At 45.0% G+C, this 15370-nt stretch overlaps 2 protein-coding genes and 1 pseudogene across 2 annotated transcripts; all 3 read left to right on the top strand.

The window, feature by feature from the left end:
- Positions 1-1939: 1939 nt before the first annotated feature.
- LOC114846925 (olfactory receptor 6K3-like) lies at positions 1940-3439 on the top strand. The gene has a single exon (XM_029136171.2). It carries the CDS (start codon positions 1940-1942, stop codon positions 2879-2881), a length of 942 nt encoding a protein of 313 aa, XP_028992004.1. The 3' UTR covers positions 2882-3439.
- Positions 3440-8581: 5142 nt separating this feature from the next.
- On the top strand, positions 8582-9616 carry LOC114846924 (olfactory receptor 10J5-like). Its single transcript, XM_029136170.3, has one exon. It carries the CDS (start codon positions 8594-8596, stop codon positions 9542-9544), a length of 951 nt encoding a protein of 316 aa, XP_028992003.1. The 5' UTR covers positions 8582-8593; the 3' UTR covers positions 9545-9616.
- Positions 9617-11257: 1641 nt separating this feature from the next.
- On the top strand, positions 11258-14862 carry LOC114846923 (olfactory receptor 10J5-like; annotated as a pseudogene).
- Positions 14863-15370: the final 508 nt, after the last annotated feature.

Here is a 15370-nt window from a genome sequence, read left to right as displayed (position 1 = left end):
CATTTGACCGCGTCCCTCGTGACATCCTGTGCGGGGTGCTCCGGGAGTATGGAGTCCAAAGTTTTTGCTAAGGACTGTTCGGTCTCTGTACAACCGGAGCAGGAGCTTGGTTCGCATTGCCAGCAATAAGTCAGACCTGTTCCCGGTGCATGTTGGACTTCGGCAGGGCTGCCCTTTGTCGGTTCTGTTCATTATTTTTATGGACAGAATTTCAAGGCACAGCCAGGGGCCGGATGGGGTCTGGTTTGGGGACCACAGGATAGTGTCTCTGTTTTTTGCAGATAATGTTGTCCCGTTGGCTTCATCGGGCCAGGACCTCCAGCGTGCGCTGGTGCGGTTTGCAGCTGAGTGTGAAGGGGCTGGGATGAGAATCAGTTCCTCCAAATCTGAGGCCATCTCGACCGGAAAAAGGTGGTTTGCTCTCCAGGTTGGAGGAGAGTTTTTCCCCCATTGTGAAGGAGTTCAAGTATCTTGGGGTCTTGTTCACGAGTGAGGAAAGGAAGGAGCGTGAGTTTGACAGACGTATCGGTGCGGCGGCTGCAGTAATGCGGTCGGTGTACCGGTCAATCTACGTTCCAACTCTCACCTATGGTCATGAGCTTTGGGTCATGACCGAAAGGGCAAGATCACAGATACAAGCGGCTGAAATGAGCTTCCTCCGTGGGGTGGCTGGGCGCTCCCTTAGAGATAAGGCGAGGAGCTCTGTCACCCGGGAGGAGCTCGGAGTAGAGTCGCTGCTCCTCCACATCGAGAGGAGCCAGTTGAGGTGGCTCGGGCATCTGGTTCAGATGCCTCCTGGACGCCTCCCTGGGGAGGTGTTCCAGACATGTCCCACTGGTAGGAGGCCCCGAGGAAGACCCAGGACTCGCTGGAGAGACTAAGTCTCTCGGCTGGCCTGGAAACGCTTTGGGGTCCCGCCGGAAGAGCTGGAGAAAGTGTCCAGGGAGAGGGAAGTCTGGAACTCTCTGCTCAGACTGCTGCCCCCGCGACCTGGTCCCGGATAAGCGGATAAAAATGGATGGATGGATGGAAAATGGATGGATGGATGTACTGGAAAGCCTGGTTCTGCTTAACAAATGCTCAACCTTTTGTCCCTTAGTGACCTCCCACATCCCTCACCTCAGGGATTTCTGGCCTGCAGTGGCAGAAATAATGGAGACACAGGCTTTCAAACCAAGTTGTTCTGATAATAAACCCACACTTTCCCACAGATTTTTGGCCAGTGGGCCAGCAGTAGATTATTAGTACGCCTTCCACAACTAAAAGAATGAGGCGAGCATCGAACAGAATGGTTTCACGTAAGGCAGAGCCCTCTTACAGTGCGGCTTTCTTTCGACCATTAACCAACTTGATTGATTTTATTGCATCCAACAATTCCTTAGTTAGAATTCCTATCATTAGAAAAATTAAAAGGTTTTACATTAACCTTGTCAGTTGTTTGTCAGCCATAATCTCTTTAAATCATTTTGGTGTAATATTGTGTGATCAGCATGTTGTTAGGTGAAACGAATCTCCAAAGGTACATACATACGTAATCACAGCAAAACAAAATAAAGATGGAGCAGCTGCCCCCATGGATGAGGTCAGGGGAGGGATGTGATTTGATAGGATGCAGTGACTGTGTATTTGTCTAATACACAGAGTTAGCCACAGTTTGTGATGGTGCTTCAACCTGAGGGTGACTCTTACTTGGTACACTTTGAATATTGAATGTCGGTATGTACATATAAATCTGTAGCTCTGCCTTTTAACTTATGGGTCCTTGGACACTATACATTCATTATGTTGTACTACTACTTTCTAGTTATAGTTATTGAGTCAGGCTTAATATCTACATGGTGTTCAAGTGTCATATTTGAATTCAGACATAGTTTTATTGCTTTCAATTTTTTACATTGAACTGTTTTTACTTGTCTCTGAGCTCTGCTGTTGTGCAGCCATGAGCAACTCCAGCGTGGCCCCGTCCTCCTTTGAGTTCACTGTGTTCTCAGACCTTGGCTCCCTCAGATATCTCTTCTTCTGTCTGTGTCTGTTGCTCTTCATGACCATCATCTCTGCTAATGTCGTCATCATTCTGAGCGTCTGTCTGGAGAAGTCTCTGCATCAGCCCATGTACATTTTCATCTGCTGTCTGTCTCTAAACTCTGTGTACGGCTCCGTTGGCTTCTTCCCCAGGTTCCTGATGGATCTGCTGTCTGACGCTCATCTCATCTCGCGTCCGTTCTGCTTCCTACAGATTTATGTTATTCACACATACAAAGCTCATGAGATCAATATCCTTACTGTCATGACCTATGACATGCTGCTGGCTATCTGTCAGCCTCTACACTACCACAGTAAGATGTCATTCAGGATGATACTGTATCTGCTGCTTGTTGCTGTGTTGTACCCCGTGTGTATGTTAGGCCACCTGTTCTATCGGCTCAGTTATTTGCCTTTATGTGGCTATAAACTGAGCAGGATCTTTTGCACCAGCTGGTCTGTCATGCAGCTCTCCTGTGAGGACACATCTGAGCTCAGCCTTTCAGGCCAGTTTGTTGGGGCAGCGTTTATCTTCCTGCCGCTGGTCTTTGTCCTCTACTCCTACCTTCGTATTCTCCTGGTTTGCAGAAAAAGCTTGTCTGAGTTTAGAGGGAAGGCTCTGCAGACCTGTCTGCCCCACGTCATCACATTTCTAAACTTTTGCATCTCTGTGTTTTGTGAAGTCTCACTGAGTCTTTATAGGGTTGATGAAGTGAATACATTTGTTATTGTGGCTGTGTCTCTGGAGTTTCTGATCATTCCCCCCATCAGTAATCCTCTAGTTTATGGCTTGAATCTGCCTCAAATCAGAGGAGTCATTTCTGCATTGATGAAGATGCACAAACTAGTTCCTACATAATTCAAAATCCAACAGTCACAAAAATATACTTGAAATTAGTTTTGTGCTTCTATGGGATCTGAAGTTTAATTTGCTTTTAAACTTTCTTAAGACCAACCTGGAGGTCATCAGTAAATGAATTATATATATTATTGTTTGCCTCTCTATTATTGCCACCATGTCATTTCTTTATTCTGTGATGTTTCACCTAATAATTTTAAGGTTAATGAAGTAAATCCTGTTGTTATTGTTGTTTTGTCTCTAGAGTCTACAGTATGATCATTGCTCCCATCAATAATCCTCTAGTTTATGGCTTGAACCTGCCTCAGATCAGGGGAGTCATTTTAGGGTTTGGAAGGATACAGAAAATTGTTAATACTATATAACAGAAATAATCCTTTAGCACAAAACCAGTTTACGGGACTATAGACGTTAAACATCCATTACTTATTAAAGTACTTGTAAGTTCTATCTTCCTGTCTTATTGTGAATGGTACTTATCAGTCCTGAAAGTTTAATGTATTTACTTTGTGTGGATTATTTTAACAACCTGATCTGACTTCATTTTTTATGCTTTTGGCTCACCGTGCAGCCTCCAGGTTAACCTCCATGTGAGCTGAAGCCCTTTGCTTTCGACATGTACAGTAATCAAAGCTACCTTTAAACCTATTTTTAATGATTGTTCACTGGTGGTAAATGAAGCTGCTGTAAACCATCCATCCATCTTCTACCGCTTAATCCCATATGTGGGGTCGCGGGGGGGCTGGAGCCTATCCCAACTGGCTATGGATGAGAGGCGGGTTACACCCTGAACAGGTTGCCAGTCCATCGCAGGGCAACACATAAACAAACCTTGTGTAATCCATTTTGTCTAAAACTAAATCTCTCATTGTGGGAGAAAGCTTTTTTTAAACTGTTCAGAGCTGCAAATACTCTGAATGTAGATAATGATTCAAATAATTAGTAAGATTGATTTCCAAAGCTTGTCTAACGTTAGTAGACAAGTACTGATCTCATGACCAGATCCTGGACGGCCCAAACACCTGCACTTGTGACTGTGCAGTTGTAGTTAAGCAGGTTAAGTCAGTGAAAAGGCTACTTCAACAGCTACAGATGGTGCGGCAAATTTTCGCTGCCTCGTTCCTGCCGGATTTCACGCCGATCTGTTCATGACATTAGCATGACTTAGGTACCATTCCACCAAGCCTACCTACTCTGATCATGACCCCCCACTGTGATGTACTTAATCTGCAGCTGCCTTGTTAACGCCCCCTAAATCTTTTTTAGGAAATTACATGCAATTGCACATTCATGCACCAGGTGGAGCAGTGATGTGTAATCCAGGCCCACAGGCAGATTGGAAGTGCATGAGGTTTGTGTACTATATATACACACACACACACACACTCTATTCTCACCCTCCGCGGGTGGTTTCATCCACTTTCCAAGCTCGGGTCCTCTACCAGAGGCCAGGAAGCTTGAGGGTTCTGCGCAGTATCCTTGCTGTTCCTAGGACTGCACTTTTCTGGACTGAGATGTCGGATGTTTTTCCAGGGATCTGTCGTAGCCACTCCTCCAGTTTGGGGGTCACTGCCCCCAGTGCTCCGATCACCACAGGCACCACTGTGGCCTTCACCTTCCAAGCCTTCTCCAGTTCTTCTCTGAGCCCTTGGTATTTCTCTAGTTTCTCATGTTCCTTTTTCCTGATGTTGCCATTGCTTGGTATTGCCACATCCACCACTACGGCTTTCCTCTGCTCTTTGTCCACCACCACAATGTCTGGTTGGTTCGCCATTACCATTCTGTCTGTCTGTATCTGGAAGTCCCACAGGATCTTGGCTCGCTCGTTCTCTACCACCTTGGGAGGTGTTTCCCACTTTGACCTTGGGGTTTCCAGTCCATACTCCGCGCAGATGTTCCTGTATACTATGCCAGCCACTTGGTTATGGCGTTCCATGTATGCTTTGCCTGCCAGCATCTTACACCCTGCAGTTATGTGCTGGACCGTCTCAGGTCTTGTCTGGTGTGGTAGATCTGGGCCTCTATGGCTCTGGTGCTCAGGGCCTGCTCCTGTGCAGCCAGGATAAGTGCCTCTGTGCTGTCCTTCAGCCCAGCCTTTTCAAGCCATTGGTAGGATTTGTTGAGATCAGCCACTTCAGTTATGTTCCGGTGGTACATCCCGTGTAAGGGCTTGTCCCCCCATGATGATCCCTCTTCCAGCATCTCATCCTCTGTTCTCCACTGCCTGAGACATTCACTCAGCACTTCATCTGTCAGGGTCTTAACCTTGATGTACTTATGGATCTTGGATGTTTCATCCTGGATAGTGGCTCTCACGCTCACTAGTCCCCGGCCTCCTTCTTTGCGGCTAGCGTACAGTCTCAGGGTGCTGGATTTGGGGTGGAATCCTCCATGCATGGTGAGGAGCTTTCGTGTCTTAACATCTGTGGTCTGTATCTCTTCCTTTGGCCACCTTATTATTCCCGCAGGGTATCTGATCACTGGCAGGGCGTAGCTGTTTATTGCACGGGATTTGTTCTTGCCATTGAGCTGGCTTCTTAGGACTTGCCTTACTCGTTGGAGGTATTTGGCTGTTGCTGCTTTCCTTGTTGCCTGTTCAAGGTTTCCGTTCGCCTAGGGTATTCCATGGTACCTGTAACTGTCTTTAATGTCTGCTATTGTTCCTTCTGGGAGTGAGACCCCTTCTATGTGGATTACCTTGCCTCTCTTTGTCACCATCCTCCCACATTTCTCAAACGTGAATTGGCTGAGGGGGTTCAGACCTACACAGAACAGCTGTGGGGACAGTGCATCTCCTTGGTATATGCCACATTTGATGGATACTTGGGCAAGTGGCTTCCCATTGGCTTCAAGGGTGGTTCTCCACAACCTCATTGAGTTTGCAATGAAGGCCCTTAGAGTTCTGTTGATTTTGTACAGCTCCAAGCATTCAGTGATCCATGTGTGTGGCATTGAGTCATAGGCTTTCTTGTAGTCGATCCAGGCTGTGCACAGGTTGGTGTGTCGCATTCTGCAGTCTTGGGCGACTGTTCTGTCTACCAGGAGTTGGTGTTTGGCTCCTCTGGTATCCTTACCAATGCCCTTCTGTGCTTCGCTCATGTATTGACCCATGTCCTCACTTTTCTTAGCTGCGATGATGCCTGACATGAGCTTCCATGTTGTGGAGAGACAGGTTTTTGGCCGGTAGTTGGATGAGACTGTTCCCTTTGAGGGATCCTTCATTAGCAGGATCGTTCGCCCTTCGGTTAGCCATTCAGGGTGAGTCCCATCCCTTAGCAGCTGGTTCATTTGTGCTGCCAGGCGCTCATGGATTGCAGTGAGCTTCTTTAGCCAGTAGGCATGGATCATGTCAGGGCCGGCTGCTGTCCAGTTTTTCATACCTGAGACTCTATGTTGGATGTCTGCCACTGTGATAGTCACTGGATTCTGTTTAGGGAGGTTGCTGTGATCTTCCCTTAGGTTCACCAGCCACTGTGCATCGCTGTTGTGTGACTCCTCCCTTTCCCATATGCCTTTCCAGTACTGTTCAGTTTCCAGCCTTGGTGGGTCTGCTCTGCTGTTATTACCCTGCCATTGAGAGGACACTTTTGCAGATTGTGTTGCAAACAGCCAGTTTATTTGTCTGGCTTCGTTGTCTCTGGTGTATCTCTTTAGGCGGCTGGCCAAGGCTTGTAGCCTTTGCTTGGCAGTGTCGAGTGCTTCAGGTATGGACATCTGGCTGTACCTCTTGGGCATCAGCCTTTTTTTTGCACCTCTCTGACTTCCCTTCGAGCTGCCTTTATTTTTGCCTCCAACCTTTGTTTCCATGATAGGTATTGTTTCTCATGGCTCCCATGGTTAGTCTTATAGCCAAGCACCTCCAGGATCACTAATGCGAAAGCGTATATCAGCTCATTGGTTTCAGTTATTGTTGTTGTAGGGATCGCTCTCAGTGCTGCAATCTCACCATGATTCTATCTTTCAGGTCGGTCGCTGCCTCAACAATATGGCAATATTGTCTCAACATTTTTGTATCAACATTTCTTTAATGTCACGAAAACAACTGACATTGTTTTAACCATATGTCAACGTTGATTTAAAGGAAAGGTATTTTTCAGGCATTTTTACAACCGTTAGCATTAAACGTTGTTTCAACGTTACGTCAACAACTGACATTATTTCAACCATATGTCAACGTTAATTTATAGGTATTTTGTTAACCTTTTTACAACCATTAGCATTAACATTGTTTCAACATTACATCAACGTCACATCGACAACTGACATTAAAGGTCGGTTGTGTTCCTGCTGGAATAGGTAGATAAACATAAATTCAGTGCATGGGGCAGGACCAAAGATCAGAACTAAAACTGAACTTAATATCGCTGCTTAGCAGGGACAGGTATCATAAACTACACTAAACTAACGCTCCGTCTTATACAGGCAACATAAACTCTAAACATGGACATACAAGACAACGACTTGAGACAACTAAACAAGCACTGAATCCTAAGGGTAAAGAACCTGACCAGCACTGAATACATACAGGCTAAAACTAAACACACTCTGTTCCTTACAAGCAAACAAACCTAAACATGGACACAACAACACGGTACAAACCTCAGAGACAAAACACAGGACATCAAAAGAAAACAAAAACTCCACTTCATCAAAACTCCTCTCTTTAACTTGAGCGTAGCTTCCTGGCTTACGACTCGTGACACACCAGCAACGAAGAACCAACAGGCAGGACTTAAATACCCTAAACGCATGTGCATCAAATTAACAACAAGCTTGGAAACAGCACAGGAAACGGCAACAATTATTCAAGAAGTGTGGAGGAAAACAAAACAGAAGAGTGCCTCTAGTGGCGCGAAAGGCCAATTGCCACACAAACTCCACCCAAAGAGGAACTTGCACTTTTAACTAACTTTTTATAAGTTTTACTTTGGTCAATTCTGATTTTGAGTTTAAAATAAAGTACAACAAGAATACATTTGATTTGAGTGTTTTTTTTTTGTTTTTTATGATTTCAGTGGTCTGGATAAATGATTTAAATTGAATTCGAAATTAGTAATAAAAGTGAAGCAATTGGATAACATAATTGGTATTATAAATGTTTTAAGTTAAATCAATTTTGTAATTAGTTTTTTAAGTTAAGTATATGTATTCTAGCAGATAGGTTGATACTATCTAAGATTTTTAAAAGAGTTTAATAAACGTGTATTTACTATATTGAACTCAAAATAAATATTTCATTTCAACTTTTATTTTTTTTTAGTAAGTATTAGTATAAGTTTAGTACTTTAGTAAGTAAGAGTCCACTTACGGTAAGTTTTCGTTAAACATTACCTAATTTATTTTCTTCAAATTCTTTCAGAAAGCTTGTGTGAGCTTTCAGTGTCGTGCCTTTGGCTGTGGTTCCTCCTGGACTTGCAGGAACATGTGACGGCTCTCGGTGAAACAGGATAAATGTGGATGGGCTGCCTCGGCGTGGTTAGATCAGGGGAGGGTGCTGCACGTCCCCACAGGTCTCAGTCAATACATGAAGCCCACTGGTTCATACAGGCGGGTGACACAGGATACAGCTGATGAGAATGGATTAAGTGGTCCTGACTAATTGTTTCTGTTATGTCTAATTCATTCATTTGATTGCACCCTGGATTTTAACTTTATATTAATGCTCACATTTCTTCTTCAGGTCTCTTGTTCCAGCAGTGTTGTGGTCTAGCCATGAGCAACTCCAGCGTGGCCCCGTCCTCCTTTGAGTTCACTGTGTTCTCAGACCTTGGCTCCCTCAGATATCTCTTCTTCTGTCTCTGTCTGTTGCTCTTCATGACCATCATCTCTGCTAATGTCGTCATCATTCTGAGCGTCTGTCTGGAGAAGTCTCTGCATCAGCCCATGTACATTTTCATCTGCTGTCTGTCTCTAAACTCTGTGTACGGCTCCGTCGGCTTCTTCCCCAGGTTCCTGATGGACCTGCTGTCTGACGCTCATCTCATCTCGCGCCTGTTCTGTTTGACCCAGATGTATGTTATTTACACATACAAAACACATGAGATGACCCTCCTCACTGTCATGGCCTATGACAGGCTGCTGGCTATCTGTCAGCCTCTACACTACCGCAGTAAGATGACGCTGAGGACGGTCATACTGCTTTTATTTTTGGCTGTCCTGCATCCTGTGTCTGTTTTCAGCTACTTTTTCTATCAGGCCGTCACTTTGCCTTTGTGTGGGAATAAACTGCACAGGATCTTTTGCACCAACTGGTCTGTAGTTCAGCTCTCTTGTGTGGGAACGCCTGTGACGACCACAGCAGTTCAGTTCATTTCTGTGTCTCTGATCCTCACTCTTCTGTTCTTCGTCCTCTACTCCTACCTGCGTATTCTGCTCGTCTGCAGGAGAAGCTCAGCTGAGTTCAGAGGGAAGGCGCTGCAGACCTGTCTGCCCCACATCGTGACTTTTGTGAATTATTGCCTCTCTGTCATCATTGAAGTCTCGCTGAGTCTTTATAAGGTCAATGAAGTAAACACCATTGTCATAGCTGTTCTGTCTGTGGAGTTTCTGATTATTCCCCCCATGAATAATCCTCTGGTTTATGGCCTGAATCTGCCTCAGATCAGAGCAGCGATTGTTAGATCCCTAAGGATACACAAAATAAGCCGTCAGCCATTCATGTAAAGATCCAGCAGGCTCGGACAAGAACTTCTGAAGCTTTGTTAGTCTTTCATGGGCGTCCGTGATACATTTTTTAGGGTTAACTTTATTAAAGTTGTGTAGACTGAACACAGCTTTAAATATTCATATTGTAGTTTGTATTCAGGTGTATTTTTGTTCTGTGTAATGAGCCTGTCAGACCTTTCATGGAATCCATTTACCTCATGGCCAATACAATAATAATAAAACAGTTACATTAGTTGCATGGATTTATTTCTTCTCTCTGCTGTTGTATAGAGTTATATTTTATTACACAATCATCTTCAAACAAAAAATCTCACTCTTATTTTGATGAAAACTTTCCATGTTATAAAATAAAACACCATTTTGTGGCTATTGGTATAGTTGTTCTGAATATATTTAACCTGCCGCTGACATGTTATACACTTCACCAGAGCAGCACATGTATTGTTACATGTCTTTGTATCTGATGTAGCTGATGGAGGTCTAAACTCAGTCACATTCTCTGTTTGTCTGCTCATGCTCGGGTTTGCCAGCAGCACATAGGCCTTTGCTGCCTGGTTCCCTGGATGTGCATCCAGTCGTTCCTGCCCACACACACATCCATGTCCCTGCTGTCTGATCCAGAGTCAGGTCCTGTGTGCTCAGCTAGACGATGCCACACTAGTCTCTGTTCTCTGGTCATCACACTTCGTTGGCTGCTGCTGCTGCTGCTTTCAGCCCCCCTTTATCTTTTTTAGGGGACTTGTCCTTTTTCTGAAGGGTCATGTCCTGCTAACAACTCTCTTTGTGTTCTTCACTTACTTCACATTTGTTGATTCTCCACCTAATCTACCAGCCATGCTCTCAGTAGTGTCCAGGTGGTCTGTGACCGCACCGTCACTGTCAGTGCTTTCACACATGCAGACAGCAGCCAATCATCTACATTTATATTCTGTGTGGACTGATGAATGTCACTCCTCTTTAAGTTTACTCTTCCCATTTCACTTTCCCGCTGCCTGCAGATAAAAAAGCTCTCTTTGTAGCAGGTGTTTGCCCTCCAGAAGTCAAACAGTTTTAGGGTGAACTGCGAATCAGTGCATCCGCCTTTGGGAGACTTGATGGTTGATTCAACTATCAGCCTGTAGTTGTTTAGCTTCTGCTGCAGGTTGTTGTTCCAGGGGGAGGTTTTTGTGGCTGTAAGTCCACATTCTTTATCTAAGACCATGTGAGGTTTCAATTCATGCAAAAACAAGGTGAGGATTTGGATGGTGTATATTTAGACTAAGCAGTAATTTGTCCTATTAATAACATCATTAATACATCTGAAGCATCACAAGCATACAGATATTAAGAGAACAGCTGTGGTGCTGTGAGCAGTGACCGTGTCCATTATGCTCTTTTGGTTCCTCCTGGACCTGTGGGATCATGTGACTAGACAGGATAAATGTGGATGGGCTGGTTAGATGAGGGGAGGGTGAGGAGTCCTGTTTCCATGCTGACATTAGTTCATGCAGGTGTGTGCTGTTTTCCTGTTGACTGGGTCTAACATGTAGGATGAATGTCATAATCTACATGCTGTGTCTGAAAACGTATAAAATGCTAAAATCTTTCCCCAGAACACTGAACAAATCGAGACTACAATTTCTAAGTGTGAACATCTTGATGGAATCTTTTGGACATAGCTAAGATTTATTTGTTTGCAGACTGATTTCTCATTTTCTTCTGTGTTTAGACATGAAGACCAACTCCAGCGTGGCCCCGTCCTCCTTTGAGTTCACTGTGTTCTCAGACCTTGGCTCCCTCAGATATCTCTTCTTCTGTCTGTGTCTGTTGCTCTTCATGACCATCATCTCTGCTAATGTCGTCATCATTCTGAGCGTCTGTCTGGAGAAGTCTCTGCATCAGCCCATGTACATTTTCATCTGCTGTCTGTCTCTAAACTCTGTGTACGGCTCCGTCGGCTTCTTCCCCAGGTTCCTGATGGACCTGCTGTCTGACGTCCGTTCTGCTTCATTCAGTTGTACATTATTAACACTTTCAAAGTGCATGAGATCAATATCCTCACTGTCATGGCCTATGACAGGCTGCTGGCTATCTGTCAGCCTCTACACTACCACAGTAAGATGACGCTGAGGACGGTCATACTGCTTTTATTTTTGGCTGTCCTGCACCCTGTGTCTGTTTTCAGCTACTTTTTCCATCGGGCCGTAACTTTGCCTTTATGCAGAAACACCGTGAACAGACTCTTTTGCACCTACTGGTCGGTGGTTCAGCTCTCCTGTGTTGACACAACAGTGGTTAATATAACAGCACAGTTCATCTCTGTCCTAATGGTCTTCGTCCCGCTGCTCTTTGTCCTCTACTCCTATCTTCGTATTCTGCTCATCTGCAGGGTAAGTTCCTCTGATTTTAGAGGAAAGGCGCTGCAGACCTGTCTGCCCCACATTGTGACCTTTGTAAATTACTGTATCTCAGTCTGTATTGAGCTTTCAATAAGTCTTTATACAGAAAATGATATAAACACAGCTGTAATTGCCATTTTGTCTGTGGAGTATTTGGTGATTCCTCCCATCAGTAACCCGCTGGTTTACGGCCTGAACCTGCCTCAAATCAGAGAAGTGATTGTTCGGTTTCTGAAGATGCACAGACTTGTTGCTCCTTTGTTATAATTCAAAGGTGCACAACGCCCAGGAAGTTACTAAAGCCGTTTTATCAGCAATTTTTAACAACAATTCATCTCCAGCGTGGCCCCGTCCTCCTTTGAGTTCACTGTGTTCTCAGACCTTGGCTCCCTCAGATATCTCTTCTTCTGTCTGTGTCTGTTGCTCTTCATGACTATCATCTCTGCTAATGTTGTCATGGACATAAATGTGATCAACGTAACAGGTCCTTTGCGTTCTGTGGTTTCCCCCTGTTCTTGGTGCTCTACTCCTACCTGCGTATTCTGCTCGTCTGCAGGAGAAGCTCAGCTGAGTTCAGAGGGAAGGCGCTGCAGACCTGTCTGCCCCACATTCTGACCTTTATCGGAATTATTACATCTCAGTATTTACTGAAGTTTAACTGAGTCTTAACTGTGGAAAAATGAATACAACTGTTGTCTTGTCTTGCGTTTGATCATTCTTCCATCAATGATTCTCTGCTTCTATTTGAAATTCCTCAGGGCAAAGCAAATAGATCGTCCTACTTAATTCATTTTCATTTGCAAGTTTACAATTGTAACATGATGCATGATTTTCCATAAACCTATTCCAATAAAGCAACACTTTAAAAGCTGTGAGAAGATTTAGTTGATAACAGGGAATGTCTCTGGAGCATGACCTGACTCAGGTTCACATGGGAACAATAACCAGGTATCATATGTTAAAGGTTGCTCCTCTGATGAGAGTTCACAAGGTCAGGTTCAACTCAGCCGCTGTCTTTTGCTGCTATCTTGTGGTTTCTGTGTGGCTGTGCAGCTTGTGGCGAATAGGCTCAAAAATGCAGTTTCTGGTTAATGTGGGGCCGTACGGTGGTGCAGTGGGCAGCACTGTCCCGGGTGCCTTTCTGTGTGCAGTTTGCATGTTCTCCCTGTGTTCGTGTGGGTTCTCTCCTCCCACATGGCTTAGGTTCATTGGTCACTCTAGATTGCCCATGTGTGTATGAATGCTTTTCTGCCTGTGTGTGTTGCCCTGGCCAGTGTGTACCCTGCCTCTTGCCTGTAGATAGCTGAGATAGGCTCCAGTAGCCGGCAACCCTGCATGGGACTGAGCAGTAGAAAATGGATGGTTAATATGTATTATTGTTTATTAAAGAATATTTGTATTTTTTATGATCACAGGTAGGAAAGTGTTTACTTTATTCTAGTTATTTGTACTCTAATATTGAATTAATTAATTAAGTTGTATTAATTAAGTACAGCTACATTACTTTTTTGGGAACTGAGCTGGTCAAGTGCACGTTTACAGCTACTCCCTCTCACGCCACTAGGGGGCACACAACACTTAATGCTGAAGTCTCTAGTCTCCCACTGGCCCTGCTGGTTTTCCAGCTCTCCCTGCTGATCACCTTGATCAGGTGTGTCAGTTGGCTCATCCAGCTGCTGACTGACTTAACACACCTGAACAAGGTGATCAGCATGGAGAGCTGGAAAACCAGCAAGGGACTGGTTTGAGTTTGACACCCCTGGTTTACATGCTGTTGAGCAGGATTGGTACAGTAGCAGCATTTGTTAAATCCTGTTTGTGCAGGATTTAACAAATTTTTCAGCTCTCTCTGCTGAAAACCAGCAGGGCAGCGGCCCTCGATGGAACCGGTTCCAGACCCATGATCTAACTCAACCCGAGTCCTGACCTGAAAGCGAAACCGAGCCTTTGTCCCTTACTGCTGTGTAAAGGCCTGTTTCTGTGTTTGTCAACACAAAACTTAGCACAACATGGAAAGCAGGCTGAAACACGTGTGCGCTCTACACACAATGGGTGTTTCACCATCTCTGGCCCAGATGTTTGTGTTGTTTTGCGTTGTTCCCCACACAGACACTACACCACCCATTTCTGTTCCACACACACAAACCCACCACCTCCCCCTCCTGCAATCCTCCTGGGAGTGCTGCCACACATTCTTGAGCGCACACTTCATTGTAGCAGTGATTCACAGTAAGTCATGGCCAAATAAGACCAAAACCCTGAACTGGCTCACTGGGTTTACTCTAAGTAACACAGTCATGTTGTTGTGAAAGACAGATGTTTTGTCATGAAATGGTTCTGCAGTCTTTCACTAGAGGTGCATGATGCTCAACAACATGACTGAAGTCCTAAATGGGACATGTCGTCAAGTGCTTTGCTACACCAGAAGTGAACGGAAATGAAATCAATCTGCTTTAACAGTGTGGGAGAAGTCTCCCTCTGCTTTGGAGTCGCAGCTCTGACCTGAAACTCCTGGTGAAACGTCACACTTTGGGAATCCACACCTGTTTTGACTTGTTCTGTGATTTACTCTGACAATGACTTGTCTTACTACTGCGTCCTCCCTTAAGTGGGGCCGCGGCTGCTGTCAGATGTCTGGCCAGGTTATGATTGGACCTAGAAAACATGACCTGATGCGTGGTTCTGCTGTGCTCAGCAGCTGCAGAACCACTTACTACAGAGTTCAAAGACTTGATTACAGCAGTCACACCACTTGTTGCTGTTTTTCAGACTTTCCATGAAAGCACCGGCCCTGAACCTGGACCAGACTGGGTCCAGCAGACAACAACTCCTCGGCCGTTCCTGTCTGAAAACACCGATCGCAAGTTGCCCGTTGCGTTACGAAGCAGTCAGGGCTACCGGAACCGCCTTCAGAATAACAGCGACCGGCCCCTATGAAGAGCAACTTTGGCTTCACTGTTTTCATTTTTTTATCTTTCTGTCACTCACATGAACATAAACAGCACAAGTAGACAAAGCCAGGGCCGTCACAGACGGGTCAAAGGATCAGAACTTGAGACCACTTTGCAGTGGAGTTGGTTGTGATCAGCACTAAGGTGGGTGGAGTAGCGGGTGGATGAGGGTTTTAATATGCAGTGATTCTCTGTCAGAAATAAAAACTTTACAAGGGAAAAGAGCTAAAGATCATCAGGAAGTTGAATCTATATTGAACGACAGACCAATAACAAAGACATCAGAAGATCCACACGACCTTGAAGCCCTGACGCAGAAGCACATTCTGATGACTGAGACAAGCCCATGACAAAACCCATCTCTACACCAGAAGACGGTGCAGACAAACGCAGGCAAAGGTTGGGGCACTAAATGGGACTCGCAGGGTCTGGTGTGTCCTGTTCACCTGCAAACAAAGACCAGTACCTAGGAAAAGGCCTGTGACGGAGCTCTG

Source organism: Betta splendens, chromosome 21 (genome assembly GCF_900634795.4).
Source record: "Betta splendens chromosome 21, fBetSpl5.4, whole genome shotgun sequence".
Lineage (NCBI taxonomy): Eukaryota > Metazoa > Chordata > Actinopteri > Anabantiformes > Osphronemidae > Betta > Betta splendens.
The sequence above is the reverse complement of the archived record's forward strand: the minus strand, read 5'-3'. Positions and strand labels throughout refer to the sequence as shown.